Source organism: Trematomus bernacchii, unplaced genomic scaffold (genome assembly GCF_902827165.1).
Source record: "Trematomus bernacchii unplaced genomic scaffold, fTreBer1.1, whole genome shotgun sequence".
In the NCBI taxonomy this organism is placed as follows: domain Eukaryota; kingdom Metazoa; phylum Chordata; class Actinopteri; order Perciformes; family Nototheniidae; genus Trematomus; species Trematomus bernacchii.
The window spans coordinates 8,256,888-8,276,804 of NW_022987727.1; the positions used below are offsets into that span (position 1 = coordinate 8,256,888).

At 40.8% G+C, this 19,917-nt stretch overlaps 1 protein-coding gene across 2 annotated transcripts in view; it reads right to left on the reverse strand.

Moving 5' to 3' along the window:
- Window positions 1-353: 353 nt before the first annotated feature.
- sema3h (sema domain, immunoglobulin domain (Ig), short basic domain, secreted, (semaphorin) 3H) overlaps window positions 354-19,917 on the reverse strand; it is a 72,043-nt gene continuing 52,479 nt past the window's right edge. Inside the window, exons 9-18 of one of the 2 annotated variants that reach the window (XM_034145197.1) lie at window positions 11,336-11,405; window positions 7,601-7,745; window positions 7,417-7,506; window positions 7,060-7,189; window positions 6,876-6,964; window positions 5,813-5,854; window positions 4,844-4,998; window positions 4,283-4,344; window positions 3,714-3,856; window positions 354-3,290 (exon numbers count right to left, since the gene is read on the reverse strand). In XM_034145197.1, coding sequence (XP_034001088.1) covers window positions 2,835-3,290; window positions 3,714-3,856; window positions 4,283-4,344; window positions 4,844-4,998; window positions 5,813-5,854; window positions 6,876-6,964; window positions 7,060-7,189; window positions 7,417-7,506; window positions 7,601-7,745; window positions 11,336-11,405 — 1,382 coding nt within the window. In that variant the 3' untranslated portion in view covers window positions 354-2,834. Of the gene's footprint in view, window positions 3,291-3,713; window positions 3,857-4,282; window positions 4,345-4,843; window positions 5,002-5,812; window positions 5,855-6,875; window positions 6,965-7,059; window positions 7,190-7,416; window positions 7,507-7,600; window positions 7,746-11,335; window positions 11,406-19,917 lie in introns of both variants that reach the window. The other variant, XM_034145195.1, reaches the window with a different exon arrangement.

Consider the following 19,917-nt stretch of genomic DNA (forward strand, 5'->3'; position numbering starts at 1 on the left):
AAAGTCAAATTCTGAACAACATTCATATTTGAGATGCATTGTGGGACATGTAGTTTATGGGCAACGTGCTTCTGTAAATCGGCATGTAACCGTATAATAAACGTATTATATTCTTTCACATTAAATGAAGTCGCGGGCCGGATTTGGCCCCCGGGCCTTGAGTTTGACACCCCTGCTTTACAAAAACACACACACATATGCAGTGCAAAGGGTTCAGGATCCTGCAGGACCCAGCATGGGTAATATTTAATCTAATATGTGCAGAATTACGTGCATGACTTCATCGTTGTTGGGTGAAATTACATATATGGAGATATGGGAGGCTGTAATTGTTGGACTAAACCAGGCATGGATAGTCTTCCAGTGAAGTAAGTTTTAATTAAATTAGTTGTCTTGCTTTCTCCATGTCCCTCTATTCTTACTGTTTATTCAAAATCTGAGTTCTGAAGTTTCAGCATTTGGTTTCTATTCGTTGTTCTGAGGAACTGTCAGAGAAACAGGAAGACAAAGCATCACATTTGGAAAGAGAATTGTAGTTCCTGCTGCTTTTTAAATGCTTGCCTTATGGGACGGTTAAAAAACATAAAATAACCGTGGTTGCAGGCAGGCACGATCTGAATTTCCACAGGTGGGATCGGGAAGGTGCGTCAAGAGAAACAGATGGTAACATTTGGAGATTTTACAAAACAAAAGAATACTGTGCAGACTTCAATGTGTGGGCATACAAACAAACAGTACATACATACAAAGACAAACCAACACAAATGTTAAATTAGCAGCCTGTTTGTGAGACATCATGGCTGAATTGGCAAAAAATGACCACAACATATCTGACCTCACAACTTCTGAAACAAGCTGTTTAATTCCAGACTAAACAAATAAATACCAATAAGAAGAAAGTTAAATAGAGGTGGAACGCTTTGTGTTGGTTTAACATTTAAACATTTAGAGAAAATCACAATTTACTGCCTTGGAAAGTCACTGTAGTCGTCTAAATCCCTCACGTCAGAGTCCACTTGACGCCAGTCCTGTTCAGCACTTTCTCAGGTTCCACTTTGTATAATAAAGGCGTCTTTATTAAACATCGGGCCTGCTTCATAATTTACAACCAAATGTCATTACCAGCTGCAGCTACAGGACCAGCGGTATATTACTCCACTTTTTTAATTTGGCTGGAACCCACACAAAGTCACCAACGGCCCATCTTAGGTCCAAAGCCATGGGTTGTAAAACATGCATTTTCTGTACAAAGTCTATTGGCATTTCAGTTCACACCTCAATCCTCAATGGAAACATCTTTTTAAAAGCATCTCAATATTTTACTCAGACATGTTCAAAGTTCAGCAAAAACAGATTCTTTTTAAATAGATACAGAGCCTCTAGAGGTTTTCAAGTGTTAGAAATATCATTTAAAATACTACCAATTAAAATATCCATGCCTTTTGCCAAATAACCCTTGTTATGTTAATCTAAAAGCCAGATTTCAAGAAACTTAAATAGCAAATATTAAAATGTGTACATTGGTGTGCAGATGTTACTTTTGTCCTACAATAAACATGTTTTCTAAATCTGTACACTGTACTCATGTGGGAGAGCAGGGAAACTAAACCAACACCCAGAATAGGATTTTCTCTGATGTTATAAAACACACCAGATCTACTAGGTCCTTATTTTCTGTTCACTTTTTCCCACACCTTTATTCAGCTGCGTGGCCGTGCCATAAATGAACACTACCAGCCAACATTTGTGAAGCTTTCAGGAGAACGGAATGGAAACATCTCCTGTCGCGAGTGTGTAAAAGAAGATGTGTAACCTCATCAAAGCTGTCGCCCTGCTTCTCTCTGCCCTCATCTTTGTGGTCACACTCCGTCATCTTGTGTCAGACCCCACCTATCTGAAGAAACAACTCTCTCTGTACTGTAGGTGAATTGTTGGTATACAGTATACTGTATCATTTTGGGTAAAGAAATGCATAATCAGTGCTATTTACCTTCTTAAAGGCCTTTAAACAAAATATCACTGCTGATTATTTCCCCAAAAATACCTTTAAACTTATTTTGACAGTGAACAATAGATTACTTTTTGTCCCCATGTTTTCACTTTCCAACAACAAAGCTAGACAATCAAAATGTTTTGAGAACACCAAGGATGGAGTGTCCTTGAAACGTGAACGCCACACATAGCAAAGTTTGTAAAATGCTGATTGCAACTTTCTAAAGAATTTTGCATGTTCCTGTGCGATGGTTTTCAAAGTCGCTCAAATTGAATGGAAACCAGTGTCTGCCGGGAAGGTACGAAATCAATCTTAAAAGACATCTGTTATCTGCTATGGAGGATAATTGGCAGAGTCTATATGACTTATAATCAAACATGCAGAGCCACCGGTATGGTGCTTTAAGGCAGCAATCATTTCAGAAGGGTTGGATGTTTTTTCAAATGTGGAATATCTACGTTTGGATTTTTTTTTCTCTGTAGAGGCTCCAAATCCAAAATCCCATGTCCTTGTCACGACAGGTAAACTGAGACATGTCGCTCATCCTTCATTCTACACGCTACGCAGCCTAAGGGTTTCTACTTTTTCCTTTTTATTCACAAGTCCTTTGTCCAAGTGTCTCTGTTGTTCTCCCCCTCCTGTACATACTTCAGTCAGACAGTTTGTCACTATAATGAAAGGATGCCTTTTTTGTTTGTAGATAAGTGCATGCGCATGTCATAGTCTCTGTATGTACAGTGTGTGTGTCTCAGTGTATAAGTTAAGTGTGTGTACGTGTGTGGACGTTTATGTGTGTGTTTTTTTAAGTCACTTAAATCCGCCCTCCTGTTCCGCTACACATTCAAGCGCTCCTCGGTGCCCTCTGCTGCGGCTTGCTCCTGCTCTTCCTCCCCGCTGCTCTTCCTCCCCCTCCACCTCCTCTTCCTCCCCCGTGCTTGTGCCTCTCCCCCTTCTCTTTCTCCTTCTTCTGCTCCACCTTGATTTCAGTGTAGTGACGGTGGTTGCGTGGGGGGCGGTATCCTAGCGCCTTGCAGTGCTGGCCGATGTTTCCGGGGTGAACCAGCGCCATCACGTCTTCGTACCAGTGCTGGCTCCCCGTGCTCTGATAGGACGAGGCGGACCAGGAAGCGAGGACGCGATTAGCCGAGGGGCTCCAGACGGCGAGGCGCACGGTGACGGCGGTCCAGTGGTAGCCGTGCTCCTCCACCTGGCAGTGGTAGACGCCGCCGTGAGTCAGCTCAGCTCGACGAATCAGGACGCCCCGTTCAATTACCACCAGCTGGTCACCTGTTACCACCTGGGGGGAGAGACAGAGAGCATTTGAAAAAGAAAAAAGGCTGCAACCTGCGTTTTTTATTCAAATACAGTACATGGGTGGTGTAGGTATTTGAGAGTATCTTTAAGTGTATCTTGTCATATTCTCATTGTATATTCTTTTTTGTATATTTATATTTTTTAACATATTCATTTTACTTTTATAATAGTTTTTAAACTAGTTCCATAACATTACATTATTACATGTCATAGCCTGACACTTTTATCCTAATGGACACTATACACTTCAATACCGTAGACATGCCTACATGTGCCATTATACACCAAAGTAAATTATAGTATATGTAAACTTAATTGACATTAAATCTGATTCAGATTTTCATATTGATATTTGATATTGTCCAGTACAAAAGAATAATGGTAAGGCATGTGTGTGTGTGTGTACCTGGTTAAGTTCGGGGCTGTTCTCCCCTGCCTGTTTGTACCAGGTAACAGCAGCGTGTCTGGATCGGGGGAGACACTCCAGATAAGTGCTGTTGCCCTCAGCAACCATCATTATCCTCTGCTCCGCCTCCACCTGCAGCCCGGCTGAGTGACAGCAAAGGACAGATGTGACAGGTTAGAGATCTGCTTTATCTTCCCTGTTAATTCAGTTTGCTTTCCTTCTTGTTGCAGAAAAACATTATTTTGTCAATTTATCACTGATCCTTTTGTGGCTTATTCACAAAATGCATGTTCTTTGCAGGTTTTGCTCATTGTGAAGCTTATTTTAATTCTAAGGAAGGAGGGTCTCGTATGTTATGTAGAATGTAAAGCGCATCAGGTTTTCAATCACATAACTGTTACTTTTGGTTATATAAATAAAATGACTCGAATCACCTAAATGTATCTGTAGCTGAGGCATTATTAGAGATCAAGTATCACAGTCAATGCTTGCCAAAGGTTACACAACAGTGATTGTATTTGTTAGCATTTGTAACTGAACAAACACTTTAGAGTGAGTTAGTTCCTCACCTCCCTGTCTGACACACTGCGTGAGGGGATCCTCTTCCTCCCCTAAGTGACGAGCATTCCTTCTGTCGAGAGAAACACATCAAATGACAGTAAACAAAGAGTTACAGCCTGATAGTTGATCTTGACGCTTCAATGTTAATACACCCTGTAAGGACAAAGTGTTGGACTTGGACTTACACTGACATTAGTAAGAAGGTTTAATTCACTTGGGAGCATCAATTTGCTCAGCTTGGAAGTGGAAGTGTTGGCTAATAAGTAATAATGGTGGCACTAGAGGAAAGGGCGTCATCATCAAAATATTATCATTGGGAACTTTCATGGAAATATATCCAACTGTCATACTTGGAAATGGAAAAGTGTTGGTCAAGTGGAAAAAATGCCTAACATTTAATCAGAAAGTAGTTTGGATGTGAATTTGAGTCACATTCTAGACTATCAACAAATGTGGTTTGAATTTGATTGGAAGAGATTGACTCCATGTGTTTGCTTTTTCAGACATTAGTGGGATAAAAACATATCTTACATATTCCAATAAGTGCTGTTTGGAAGGACAGATCTAACCTGCGCACGGTGGGCATGTAGGGGCTGCAGGCGTGTCCGTCCCAGGTGCAGTATGGGTCTCTGGCGAGGCAGCACTCAGCACAGGCCTGACCGTACAGCTCACACTGGTACAGGGCCAGCTGGGAAACACCCTCCCTGGAGCCCACAAACAACCACTGCTGGAGGAGGAGGAAGCGAGAGGGGGGGATGATATATAGGAATACAGATGTACGAATAAACAGTGGACATGGATGGTGGAAGAGAAGACGGAGAGAGGAAAGGGAACAAAGAAGTAGGAAAGAAGAGGAAAGTTATAAATGAAGAAGAGCCCAGAGAGAAAGAGGGCATTCAGTTTGCTCCCGTGAAACAGAGAGAAGCATTGACTATCAAGCTCAACCAGATACATCTGCACTGCGAGTCACACATCCATCTCACGCTGTAACAATGTCAGTGTGTGGCCACGGTGTGTGTGTGTGTGTGTGTGTGTGTGTGTGTGTGTGTGTGTGTGTGTGTGTGTGTGTGTGTGTGTGTGTGTGTGTGTGTGTGTGTGTGTGTGTGTGTGTGTGTGTTGAAGGCACATCATGATGCTTGCTTTTATAATCTTGACACGTGTATGCGAGTGTGAGCAAGCGTTAGACTCTTATTTCATGAAACCCAGACTATTTTAAAAATGCAAAGGGTGTTTCTGTGTGTGTGTGTGTGTGTGTGTGTGTGTGTGTGTGTGTGTGTGTGTGTGTGTGTGTGTGTGTGTGTGTGTGTGTGGCATATCGTCATTACTGCACCGACTGAGGTAGGGTAACCATAGCAACTGGTGATGAAGCTGTCCTTGGAGATACAAGGTGGAGAGATGAGTGATAAGTGTGATGTTGTGCGTGTTTGTCTGTGTGTATATGTGTGTGTGTGTGTGTGTGTGTGTGTGTTTGTGTGTGTGTGTGTGTGTGTGATGTAGTTTGGAAGTTTTAAAGTTTCTGTCTCTCTCAAATCTGTTACCTTTTTCTTTGAGAGTGTCATGGCTGTCACGGGTGATTTGTGCTGTGAGGAAAAGACAAAGAAAATTGAGTTTAAATTGAGACAAAGACAGAAATACACTGGCTCGAAGAAACAGACAAACAGAAAGACAGACACACAGAGATCAATGTCAACTAAAATATTGAATTTGTTTCTATGGAAAAATAAGGAATTTGTGTGTTTGGGTGCGCCTGCAAACCACAATAATGTTTAACAGTCTTAAATTATTTACAGAACTGATCTCATCGTCTGGTTATCATCCATTTCCCTTTATAAGGGCTTAACAAAGCACAAGCTTCACAGTGAAGAGCATTAAAAAGAACCTCAGACCTCACTTAGACAAATACATCTCGACCACATCAGTGGAGAGTGAAAACAGAGCCTTGATTTGAGCCTCCGGTGGACATAATATTGAGCAGAACTGTGAATATTGTGAACTGTGGTTACAGGAATGATAATCTACTATAGTCTGACAAGATAACTATGTGCAAAACACGGTTGTTTTATGTAAAATGTGTTACAGTCTTGGTGCAGTTACTTTTTAGATAAAAGCTTTTACTTAATTTCCTGTTTAATGGTATATATGGGTGAAGATTTAGGTCTGATAAACATAACAAAAAAGATTATTTCTTCATAAATCATGCATGCTTTACTATATGTCAGATAATTTGCAACGTAAGCATTGATGTCAAAGTGCTTCAGACTGTTTAAGCTACTGGTTTCCATTCATATGCATATCATATGAAAAGCAGATCTGTGGTTTTTAGTGTAGAACACAATGTTTGCATTTATTTCGGTCGCATGGCAATGCAGTCTTACGTGCAGACTTATTTAAAAAGTCTGTGCTGCATTACCTCTTGACAATAACGTAACTGTTTAAGCTTGAAGAGTCTGATACTTGAGTTTTAAACCACAAGGAAATGGTTAGAAAATTGCTGCATGAAAGCCAGGAAAAAAACATTTAGAAAGCAGTTTATAATAAATGGGTTGGAACATACACAATGGTATGGAGATAGCACTGTGTTTTGTTCAGAGGGGGCTGTACCTGGAAGACCTGCATCTGCTCCAGAGTGACCTCCTGACCCTGACCTTGTTCTCTGGGGAGATGGATGGCCTTCAGCACGAGGCCCGAGTCTGCAGAAGTATACAAAAATATCTTATCCATTGTGAAAAAAACACACACATTAAGAGTAAAAACGCAGGGTAAAGGTCCAGCAAAGACAATTTACCCGTGCCGATGAACAGGACGTCGTAGGTGCCGTCCACGGCCTCCACTCTGTCCACCAGCAGTTTGCTGAATTTGTAGTGAACACCCACTCTGACCAGGAGGGGGCGCTCTCCCAGAGGCAGCACATTTTCCTGAAAAACAGTCACAGTTTAGGGTTTTGAATTTTAAAATGCAAAACATGTGGACGAACAATGGGGTTTGTTTTATAAAGTTTTTGTCATATTTAGCAACGCTTATTGCATTTCTAAATTCCACATATGAATTGGGACAAATAAAAGGTTTGAGGCTATGCAAAACTAGAGTGCAATCTAATTGAATAACATTGTTGTAATTTAAAACAGTGAACTATCATTTGTACCTGCAGCAGGGGGTGAGTCCTGCTGAAGAAGATGACGTCGTCAGGATATTCTCTGGTGGAGCTGTAACTTCCATAAGTGCTGCTGGGACACTACGAGAAGAAAGAAGAAAGTAAAAGAGAGAAAAACACAAGGTGTGTGGAAGACATGGAGTGTTTTGTATTCATGCCTGAAGGAGTAACTTACAGTTCCTGGTCGCGGGTAAGGCACCTTGCCTGTGAACTCTGCCCACTTATACTGAGGCCCCTCCTTATGAAGGAAGTTTCCTTTGAAAGCCCGAACAACATCCTCCATCCGGTAGACGCACACTGCTGAACCATTCAGGATATCACTGCGGAGACATGAGAGAAGGGGAACTGTTAGTCCCTGCGGCGCACATGAATAAAAACATAAACTGAGCAGGTCTTTTATGAATTCACTTGAGCAGTTACCGTGGTCGTAAAGCAGTGCATTAAATAGGAGAGTGATGTAGTGTGTGCACTGCATGGAGGCTGTGAGTCATTGTGGCTTTCTCAGCCTGAACGCATCAATTCACTGAGCACGGTCCAACCCAAAGTCCAGCCTGGATGAATGCGCTGCTTTCAGCACATCATGGTTAGGATTTTTGCCTAAGTGTATCTGAACTACAGAAGGCAGTTGATGAGCAGAGCTGCTAGAAACAGAGCAGGGAGAAAGGCAGGGCTGTGATCATGTGACTGACACATACAGTTTGTTTAGTCTCATGTTGCTCTGGAGAGAGTGTGTCAAAGTACTTGGCAATAAACTGGATTCGGATTCTGAAACATACCACATACTGCATGTGATAGATGGTCAATCAAATGAAGAAATACAAAAACGAAATGATACAAGTAACAGTGAGGGATCTGCAGCCTGTGCTCTTAACTTCCTCACAGGGACACAAACGCCTGTGTGTGCATTCATGGTTGAGCAGAGGGAGAGGTTTCCATTCAGAGGGGATGACCTCTCTGCATCCTGCAGCTCTGTGGTGGGGACCCCACCCTGGGTGATGCTTTGGATTTCTGTCCGTTCCCCGCTGAGATTTCAGACACTTTCCAAAAGCCAGAAGTGGACCAACTCCCTGCTCCGCCGGCCAAGTGGCGTCATACCTCTGTTGCTACTGTGGAGCCCTGGCTGTAGCTCGGAGTTACTGTCAGTGCGTGAGGAGCCTCAGTACGTTTGGAAGAAATGAGAAAGTGCAGGCTTTCTTAGTTTGTTGCTCACTCGCTCATATGTTCTGGATTTTCCTCACTTTATAATACCTACCCCTTTTTTCAACCACTGCTTAGTTTTCAGTATATTTTTTCGAGGTTTGATTTTTGAGTGTGAGACATTTTTTCGAACTAACTGGCTTCTATCGTGCAGTTTGATGTGCTTGTGTTATTGCTGTGAGCCAAAAACACTATTTGTTATGATTACCATTTTGTAGATACTAACAGAAAGCATATTGTCTATAGTCTCTAATCAAATCAGTGCTGCTTCATATTTTCAATGTTTTGTTCAGGCATGTTTTTTAATAAAGATGGCAGTTGCACAGCCTGTTGTTTATCTGGTCTGATAGAGCATATTGTATTTTGAAATGTCTATTCCTGTGTTTCTCTTCATGTTTCATGTTGTCTCCTCAAAAAATCCCAGAGAGAAAGGAAACATAAAGGGAGAACAAAGCGAATCCAATGGCTAGAAAAAAACGTTTCATGCTACATTATCTCACACACTGTACGTACTTTGTGCATTACAGTCGATACACTAATGATGATGATGAGAGGACGAAGGCTCACATGAGCTCATTACAATGAATGTGTTTCATTCATTAGTCACAGGGACGGTGAACTGTGTGTCTCTCCCAGTGTGTGACATCATCTCTGTCAGTGTGACATCGCATCATGTCACTATGTGAGCTACTTCTCCATACAACATACACCTGTTTTATAGAAAAACTGTTTCTTTGTTTCTTATATCAACTTTTTCCTCTTTTAAAATAGCATGTTTTAGTATCCTCCATAAAAATGTAATCTTTCTGTCGGGTTGTGGATTATTGATCAGGTTTCAGGTCAGTTGTGGCAAATCTTCACTGTATGAATCCTGACTAACTTAAACGTCATAATCATGTATTGCCTAATGCGGTCTTTAACAGTTTCAGTCCCCATGATCAATAATTGATTTCTAACTCAAAACAAAAAAAAGTATTATATCACATTTACACCTAAGGGGCCTGTAGTAACTCACCTAGAGCTAAATGCCTTCTTTAAACTCAAGAGTATTTCCTTTTTCAATCAAAGTTAAATAGGATTTGCTGCTCTATACCACATCCCAGCTCAGCCTCAATATATCTATAGGGGTTGTAGGGTGGCTTGTTTATTTTTGTTATACGTGTTTATCGGCAATCAATACATCAAATGCTCTCACAAAAAAAGAAACAATCTGTTATTCACAGCTGTTGCAGGATTGTAATACTTCTGCCCAATCATTTTATTTATCCTGATCCTTCTCATAATAGTTATTTTGGTGGTGGCCTGAAGGGACGGGCTCTCAGTGTTTCCATCTGTTTTCTCGCTTGGTTTAGCAACATTTGAGCCAGTGCTTGGAAAAGCTTTGGCAACATTAGGCTGTTTTTTAAGTTTGATCATCTTTTTCAAATCTTACCCACCCTGGATTAAATCAATGTGTTTTTTTCCCAACTATGAGCAATCTCTGTAGAAATGAAAACTCTCCACCCAGAGGAAATTCAAGACACTCCCAGTGCCATCATACTGGGACTCAAACAAGAGTGCACAGATGACAACACGCTGTTTAATTGATCTAAAGCAGGGGTCTGGGGACATGTATAGCCTAACTGGATGGTCCTCACTTACTATGCGTAGGATGCAGCATTGGTTTTTATTAATGTATAAAGCCATTTTAGGTAAGCTTCCACTGTACATATGTGCCAGATTTGCCCCAGTTTGTGACTCTTACAACCTCAGATCCAGTGCCTGGATACGGTTCCAGGTTCCTGCTGTGCGGACTGAGGCTGGAAAAAGGAGTCTTTTTTATTATGGTCCTTGGTCTTGGAATGACCTTCAATCAAGCCTCAAACTGAGGGCACTTGTCTCAATAGCATGTTTTAAATTGAAGTTGTCTGAAGTCCTCACCACCAGCTGCTCTTGCAGTAATAAGTAGTGTACCTTTCTTACTGTCCTAATGTGCACAATGTAGTGACTGCTTTTTCGTCTTTTGTTTTCTTAGTTATGTTCTCTGTATGTTATGTGTTTGTGTTATGTGCTATGTGTAACGTTGCTGCCTTCTTGGCCAGGTCAGCATTGAAAATGAGATTTTATCTCAATGCTTTTATCTGGTTAAATAAAGGTTAAAAAATAAAAAAAATAAAATAAATTTCCCCCCTGTCCCCAGTGGAAATTACGCCATGCTTGTGTGTGCGTAAGTGCAATATATATGCAAGTTGCAACACACACAGAGTAAAACTCTGCCCCTCATGTGTTGTATAGGCTGGCACGACTAGGCTGTTCAATGGGGCTGATGTGTTGTGTAGATTCTGCCAGAAGGAAAATCAAGGTCAAACTCCTTATGAAGCGGTGAGGTGCCGCTCCACATTGCTTTTCTTCCCGACTGCAACGCTCGTCCCGCAAATCAAGCAAGAACGTGATTGGTCGATATTCATTGTGGGGGCGGGGGGAGGAGGGGTGTTAGATAAATAGAATTGTAGTAAGTAGATAGAGTTCGCTATGATTGAGGTTTCGTTTATGCATAGGGTAGATTCGTTTAATTACATTTCCTTTTTTTGTGTGTGTATTTTGTACATTTTGGATTTGCTTGGCGAGCTACTTATTGAGGGCTTACGAGCTACCGGTAGCTCGCGATCGACGTGTTGGAGACCCCTGATCTAAAGTATATTCCCTTGTTTTCTGCTTTACATTTGGTACAAACCTGGAAGTGGTGAACAGGCCATAGATGAGCGGGTTCTTCTTGTCTTTGGCCTGGAGGATGAAGATGTCTTCTGCATTGAGAGAACAAGGAAAGGAGGAAGGGATCAGGAAGAGGAAGGAGACAAAGAGGTAAAACATTAGTAAAGCATTCCAACTAATGGAGAAGTTTTGAGAAGAGTCACACCTGTATGAGGGTGTGTGTGCATCTATCAGTGTGACTGTGTGACTAATAGCGCTGGGCGTGCTGGCAGCATGGCTGACTGACTGCTGGAAATGAACCTGTAGCCATTAATTACAGGCCGCTGTGGGAGAGATGAGCACGGGGTCCGCCACAGGAGAACAACACCTGCTGTCTCTCACACACACACACACACACACACACACACACCACACACACACACACACACACACACACACACACACACACACACACACACACACACACACACACACACACACACACACACACACACACACACACACAGCCGATCATAACGCTGATATGTTTCTCTCACTCCGACTGCTGTGCCTCACGCAGCGCAATCTGGAGGAGTCGGTTATTGTCTCCATCTGTCTGTCTTAAAAACGTGATGCATGAAAACGTGATCTCATACAACACTGGCAGTATAGATTTTTGAATAGTCTTCTAGCAATTGAGTTACAAAAATGACTCCTTGGCGATGTTTATATAACCATATATAACAAAGTGAATAAGTTCTTTATTTATTTTTCCCAGTTGTTTTTCTCTACATCTTTTCTTCATTTTTGTAAGTACGTTTGTTTGGTTGCTTGTGTAAAGTGTTTTTTCTATTGTAAGTGTCTTAGAAAAGCACTATTCAAATGAACTTAACTATTTATTATTACTAAGATATACGTATATCATACACCAAATCTGATTTAGAAAACTTTTAAAGAGATGGTGAATCAATGCATTGCACTTAATGTCATTTTCGAAAGATAAATGACATTAATTATAGCTCTCTGAACTAACTCGGCACAATCAACAATCTCCACAGGAGGTCTGAATCAATCAGCTGCAGCATGGTAAATGAAAATTGACTTAAAATACTTTGATCACAAAAAGGTTTAATTAAAAGCTATCCTGCAGAGCTTTTGATCTCTGGTGGTACGATAGAACTAGGCTTTGATGAGCAGGTCCCAGATTTGTTTGTATGTTTTTATATATCAGCATTACGTCCATCAAAAGTAAATGGTTTATAATTAATGTTGGCAGACTTGGAGAAAAAAACCATTAAAGTGGTCCCTGAGATGTAAGAACAAAGCAAACTGCTATTCCAAAAACTCCATATCCTATCATTTATCTCCTGGGGCTAATCACTGTTTTCAAATGAAAGTGCAAATGAAGCATGTCACAAATCAATTGAAATAATAATAATAATAAACAGACTGACAGGAATGAAAGAAATAAACAGATGGCAGCAGTCAGGAGAACAAAAAACATCTTTTAAAAGTCTCTCACTAACAAACTAAATAACAAAAATACATCATGTTGTTATATTTGTTTCCAAGAAAATTCTACAGGGGCGGAGTGAATTATGTTCTCACATTTGAAAAGGCTTATAGTTTAGTATTGTAAAGTATAGAACAGTATGCTATTGTATAGCATAGTATAGTTAAGTATAGAATGGTATAGTTTAGTATAGTAAACTATTGAATGATATACTATTGTATAGCATCATATAGTTTTGTTAAGCAAAACTATACTATATAGTACTATACTATACAGTAGTATAGTATACTATTGTATAGCACAGTACAGTTAAGTATAGTAAAGCATTGAATAGTATAGTGTAGTATAGTATACTTTTTTATAGCATTGTAAAGCATTTTATAGCATTGTAAAGCATTGTAAAGCATTGTAAAGCATTGTAAAGCATTGTAAAGCATTGTAAAGCATATTATAGTATATAGCTTCGCGTCGGGCCGAACCACGCCCCTTAACTGTGATATAATGGCCATATACCACGGCCTGTCGTGAGCTATTGCTTAAGTATAGAATAGTGTAGTCTAGTATAGTAAAGTATAGAATAGTATAGTTTAGCATAGTATAGTTTGTTAAAGTATAATATAGTATTGTAAATTATAGAATAGTATAGTGTATTATGTAAGGGATAATGTGCAGCGAGGTGGTCATTATGGGTAAAAGAACACCCGACAGGCTGATCAGGAGCCCGACGCGAAGCGGAGGGATCTTGATCAGCATGAAGTGCATGCAGTTTGCTTTTCAGCCAAACTGTATACAGTTAAATCGACCGGACTTCTTTCTGCAGATGTGAGCGTCCTTAACAACGGTCAATAAGTCCTTGACAGCGGTCTGTCTGTACTGGATTAACAACGTGTCACGTGTTCTGAATTGACCAATCAGAATCGAGTATTCAACTAAGCCATGTAATAAAGTTCAGTATAGTATAGTTTAGTATATTGTAGTATAGTATAGTGTAGCATAGTATAGAATAGCAGTGTAGCATAGTTAAGCGTATTATAGTTTGGTATAGTATAGTTTGGTAAAGTATAGTATATAGTATAGTATAGGTAAGGATAATGTGCATATTACTTATATCACTACTTACTTTGAGTTCAGTTGACACATAACTAGCCCATTAATCAACAGGTTAGAATTACACATTTTGGGGCTCACAAATTGAAAGGAATCTTGGAACTGTTTTCTTGTGTTTAAAAATAAATCACAGTTGCAGAGACTTGAAATGCCAATCATATTTTCATCCTTTTTGCCCCTGTGTTTCTAGTGTTGTATAATTCAGTTGTCAGCTGTCACAGCACAGACGCCGCACAGTTTATTTAGATCACAGGTGTTTTGCACTTTTGTCTCAGCTAAGAGTTGGGAATGTTTTCATCATCATATCACAACGGAGGAGAACAGAGCACTTTGTCTCCGGTGTGGCATGCTGTGATAATCTATAAATACACAACTTGACTCTGCTCCTAGGTTACGGCGGGACAAATAACTTTAAAAGTCTTAGAAACTCTATAAAAAGGTTTGTACCCGGAAAGTACTCAGGTTGATGTCGAGACACAAAGAGTTTTACAACCTTTGTAGCCGTGAAGGTTGAAATAAGATGTTTTAAAACAATGTTTGGGTGCGCTCTACACGTCTCTGCTTTCATCCTCCTCTCCTTGTTTCCTCTCCTCTCCGATGAAGCAGAAATGTTGTTGTGGTGGCGGAGACAGTGAAGCGTATCACTGTCCCCACATTCCTGACGTTCCCGCTGCTCTAGATGGCCTCCATGAAACTACAGCCCTGCAGGACGTCTAATCTCATCTCATCTCAACACACACACACACACACACACACACACACACACACACACACACACACACACACACTTGCCACACACAGGGATTCAGGAGCGCATCCACATCGAACAAAGAGATATAAAAGCATGCATTGCCCCCCACACACACCAAGCAGCAGGGACCAGAGCACAGAGACGAACACATGCTGATACTGTACGTATAGACAGACATATATACAATCAGTAGGCCCCTCAGGGCAGAGCAGAGAGGATTATGGGTAGTCTGCAGCCTGCAGCATATCACTCCCTCCATTCTTTATTTAAGGTTTCACTTCTTTATAATTAAGTTTGCTTTATCGCTTCTGCTTTTAGTAAATGACAAGGCAGAGGTCTCATTTGTGCATCTTTACTTCTGTCCTGGTCCTCTATCCTACATATGTGAGTCATATGGTAAATCATCCCTTCTTCTCCCCCACCTCCTTTCTATACTAGTTTCCTTTCCTTCTCACATCTTCCAAAATATCTCCCTCCTTCTGTCATCAAAGCCATTATCTTGGCTACATTTTCTATTTCCCCCTCCTTCTACTTTTATTTATAGTATTTTTTTATCTGGATAATATATACACTCTTTGGTGAACGCTTCCACCCAGAGCACATCAAAGTGTTTTCCAAGGAAGGGATGAGTCAAAAGAAGGGCACAGGAAGATTTACATCTCAACCTGCAGATCTGAGTTTTATAGCCACACGTACAGAAGACCTTTCTGTACAGATCAGAGAGAGAATGTCTTTACACCTGGCACACAAAAACCCAATAAAACCCATTTGTAAGTGTGCACTCAAACTCTAATCATCAAAATCACATCTTTAGAGGTAGTCAGCCATATTTGGCCACATTGACGACAAAGTGTTGATGCAGTTTATCTGAGGAATGGTAAAGAAACCTTCATGTGAAGAGGTAATGAACAACAAAAGAAGATGCAGCCAGTTCAGATAAAGTGTTTACTTTAACATGAACAGAACACATATCTTCTAGTCTGATGGCCGAAAGACATTGGTTCATATTAAGCTAGATTTGGATAAAAGGTGACCAACTTAGTGTACTTATATTGTCTGTATCTTGAATTTGTTAGAAGAGTCTTAAACCAGGTTTTTATAATAGGTGATATAACAGTACTATGTTGCTACGTATTATTCTTTCTGTGTCTTTGTAGCACTACACACTGTATATCAGAGCAAATTCCTCGTATGTGTAAACCTATTTGGTAATAAAACCGATTCTGATTGTGAATCATTATAGAGATTAGCTGAGATACCTTAAGTAGATTACAAAGCTTTAAAGGATTTCCGGAATAGACCTCCTTTGAAATCAATTGAATCACAGTATAATGAAATTAGCCTTGGGGAGGCCTAGTTGTACCTTCTAGAAACCATTTAAGAGGTATCCTCATTTGCAATGGTTATGAAATGGTTGACAAGCCCCCGAGTCCCCTTACATTTGTGTCAGTTGATTCACTCAAATGTTTTCTCTTTTTTAGCAGGGCCACTGTAAACAAAGCAACGCCGAATACTACAACAGAGACTCTGTGTTGGTTAAAAACACTTTTCTACACTATTCTGTTCGTTTTTAATATCATTAATGACCTGTGTTAAAGAACTCATGAGAAAAACAACAGATTGAAACAAGAGAATGAATCGCACAGAGAAAACGTACTGGTGTTTTAAGGTGTGTCTTCACGCTGAAAACAAGTTACAGCTGTGGGAAATGGGAACCTCCATTTTCTTTTCAAGTCTTGGATAGGGACATCTAACCTGTAAGAAGCACTAGTGGCTACATCACATTTCATAGCAATTCTTTTAACAGTTTTTGAGGAACTTTAGTCGAAAGTGGTCCAACTGAGAGAATCAACAGACTGCTAGCATGGCTAAATATACTCAAGAAAATGTTTTAAAGCCATGTAGAAACGATGCCACGTATCAAATAAAGTTAATAAACTCAGTTCAATATTGAAAAATAACTTTGTGAACTTAATACAAACTTTGGTAAAGCCTGTAGGGAGAGACTCAACGCCTGCCTGCTGCTTGAAAGTTACCCGGTGTCTCCTTCCTCTCTGCACCTCCCTGTGCATTCAGCTTCACATGAATACAAAGCTCAACTTTGGAAGACGAAGACAGAACAACAATTTGCCTTTTCAGACTTTGAAGAAGACGCCTCGGTTATTTACAGCTCAGCTCGAGAAAAAATCCCCTCTTATCTCTCCGTGACAAGTTTTAAATCATGTCCTGATTTAGTGCCGTTCCTCCTCGCTGATACATCTCCCGCCAGTTTGAGTTATTAAACTGTAGTGACTTTAATGTCATTCATCTTTAACGGGGGAGGGAAAGCAAACACACATTCATCACAGTGCAGTCAGATATGAGGCCAATTTGCTTCTGTCTCAAAGTTATCTGGCCAGGTGAGGCGAGATGACCGCTTAATCATTTATCAGGTTGAAGGAGTGCAGACATAATGTTATTTATGAGTACAATAAAGCATTTTAATGATGTTGCAGTAACAGGAAAGACATTCATGCCTTTCTCCTCTCTGTTCTTATCTTTTGAACCACATTATTTTCTCTCACTGTCAGACAGCAGGCCACGACCATATACTATCGTAACAGCAATCCCTTGTTTTGAGCTTCTTTTCTCTCTGAACCCTCTTCTCGCCTTTTCTTTCTGTCTCCTTATCTTTTCATCAGGTGCACATCCCTCGTCCCTTTCTGCTCAAATTCACCTGGACTTCCCATGATCCCTTTGGGTGTCTCTCATTCTCTTTGTTTCTCACTTTCACCTTCCCTCCTTCCCTCCCTCCCTCCTGCTATCTCTCCCTCCCTCCGTCTCCCCGTCCATCTGTCTGTCTGGCCTATATTCTCTCTCTCTTGTGTCTTCTTCTCTAAACAAAGCGTCTGTGTGCCCCTGAGGGCCGATAGTGCTGTCTGGCCCGTAGACCTGCAGCCCCGGCCCCTATCATCATCTTCCTCCTCATAATTGTCTGGCCGCAGCCCCCCAAGGCGTACACCCCTATCTTCCTCATTTCTCCACTACTCCCTGAATGCCAGCATCCTCCCACCTCCCTCCTCCTGCTTGTCATCTATCTGACCACACTCCCTTTCTTTATGTCCTCCTCGCCATCTTATAGTCATTTGCCAATAATAGCCCTGCCTCCATCTTGTCTGGTTCGTTCCCCCCCCCTCGGCTATTGGCCCTATTCCTTCTGCCACTGCACCTTTTTTGTCTCTGTGACACATTTTCTTCCCCTCCAGCGGCTGCTGTTATCCCCACCCTGATGTCTCTCCGTTTATATCCACCAAGGGATCCATTTGGAAGAAGCCTACTCTTCCAAGGTGGCAATGAAGGGCGTTTGACTTGGCGGTAAATGTCATTGCCAGGAACCTTTCGTCTCTTAAAATGCCACTGATCAGCAAATCTAAATGAGAAAGAATATATAAATCAACCAATTATGTATTATGCTGGAGGACACTTTGAATAGTATGGCGGTCCTTAGAGAATGCTTTCGACGCCCATTTAGAAAAAAAGATATATCTTGAACTCTCATTAAAGACTGGGAATCTAGCCAGCAGCTATAAAGCACTTGGCTGAACCCATCCGTAGTTTAAGAGGGTTATGACTTTTAAAAGCTTCGTAATCTGCTTTACATTGAAAAAATGTGTAAAAATCCATTATTTCTGCCCACTGCATTTCCTACAGAAACCCTTTTTGTTATCGTCTCCCTCCTCTCCCCTCACTCTGTACCTCACTATCCTTCCCTATTGACCCCATTCCCCTCATTCCCTCCCGTCCAGTCTCCCTCCCACCACTCCTCACACCCTTTAAGCTTCACTTCACCTCACTCTGCCCCCCTCCGTGTCCTTTGAGGAAAAATGCCTTTTGTCTGGGTTGGGGTATTTCCTGCTGCATAAATCTCACCTTCATTATTTTGGGTGATTCCTTCTTCTCCTATTCTGTCTTTCCATTACACCATTTGTATTTAATTGCAGACCTTTTGGTAGCATCAGCACTTAAACTAATCTCCAACACTCTAGAGAGATGTAAAGAAATGTACTGCCAACGTTAAGTGAGGACCTTTCTTACTTTGATCATTTTTTCTCATCCAGACTTCTGCACTTAGCAATTAGCCATCGTATTCCTCTTCATAATAAGACTTCACTTGTGTCGCTTTAGGGCCACCATAGCTCAAGGGGAATAGGAAACTGGTGCCAGCGGGGAAGGCTGTAGAAGCCTCTTAGGCATATTCCTCCCATGCTACTGCAATTTCCACCTAAGAAGTCTTAAATAACCTTTAAATACCAGACACATCTCACTTTCTTTATCCCCTTGAGGAATAGACTCTTTAGACCAGAGCTCCTCTCCAACCAAACTTCTTCATCATCCATTGTCATTGTAAACAGGTAAAGCAGATTAATAATAATAATAACAATAATAATGCATAATAATGATAATTATTGCAGATTATAGATTATAAATAAATCATTTAGGGACAAGGGGGTGAGATTAAATAAATTATACTTCTTCTCACTCCTTTTCGAACACTAGATGTGGCACTGTTTATGCTGTTGTTGTTGTAAATGTCATTTTTTTGTTTTGATTTCTCTTACATGACTATGCACTGCAACATTTGTTTTGTTTTGTAATTATTTATTTTACTTGTTCGAAATAAATGTATCAATCAATCAATCAATTGTGTATCCTACCCTGAAGACAAATGTATTTCTTATATCTAATCAGATATTCCTTCTCTTTCTCCTCAACCTTCTCTTTCACAGTGCTAACACTTTGATAACAGTTTCCACTTCTTTCCTCGTCTCCTCCTCCTTTTTTCCTTTCCTCTTGCTCAACACCTTGAGATGAGATATAACCTCTACCCTCTCCCTACTTGTCCTACTTTTCTTCGCTGTCTCCCCCACTTTCTAAACCCACCTCCCTCCTCTCACCCTCTATCTTTCTCCTCCGTTTCTCCTTCTGATGAACTGGGCTTCCATTCAAGTGTTTTCACACAAGCTATGACGGATTAAGAAAAGGCTGAATGCAGGCGTCAAAACATGATTAATTTCCTTCAGTATCACAAAACATGTTTTCATACCCGCTTTGAACAGAGAGTGTTTTGGTTGATGAGGTAATTAAGCAGTAAATAGTGGGAATGCATTACTCAGGTTAATCTGGCAGGACCGGGCGACCTGGTGACTCAGTAATACAGGCAACTGCTCTTTCCTCGGTTTGAATATGGACTGAGATGTTATCGCCCCCTCCACTC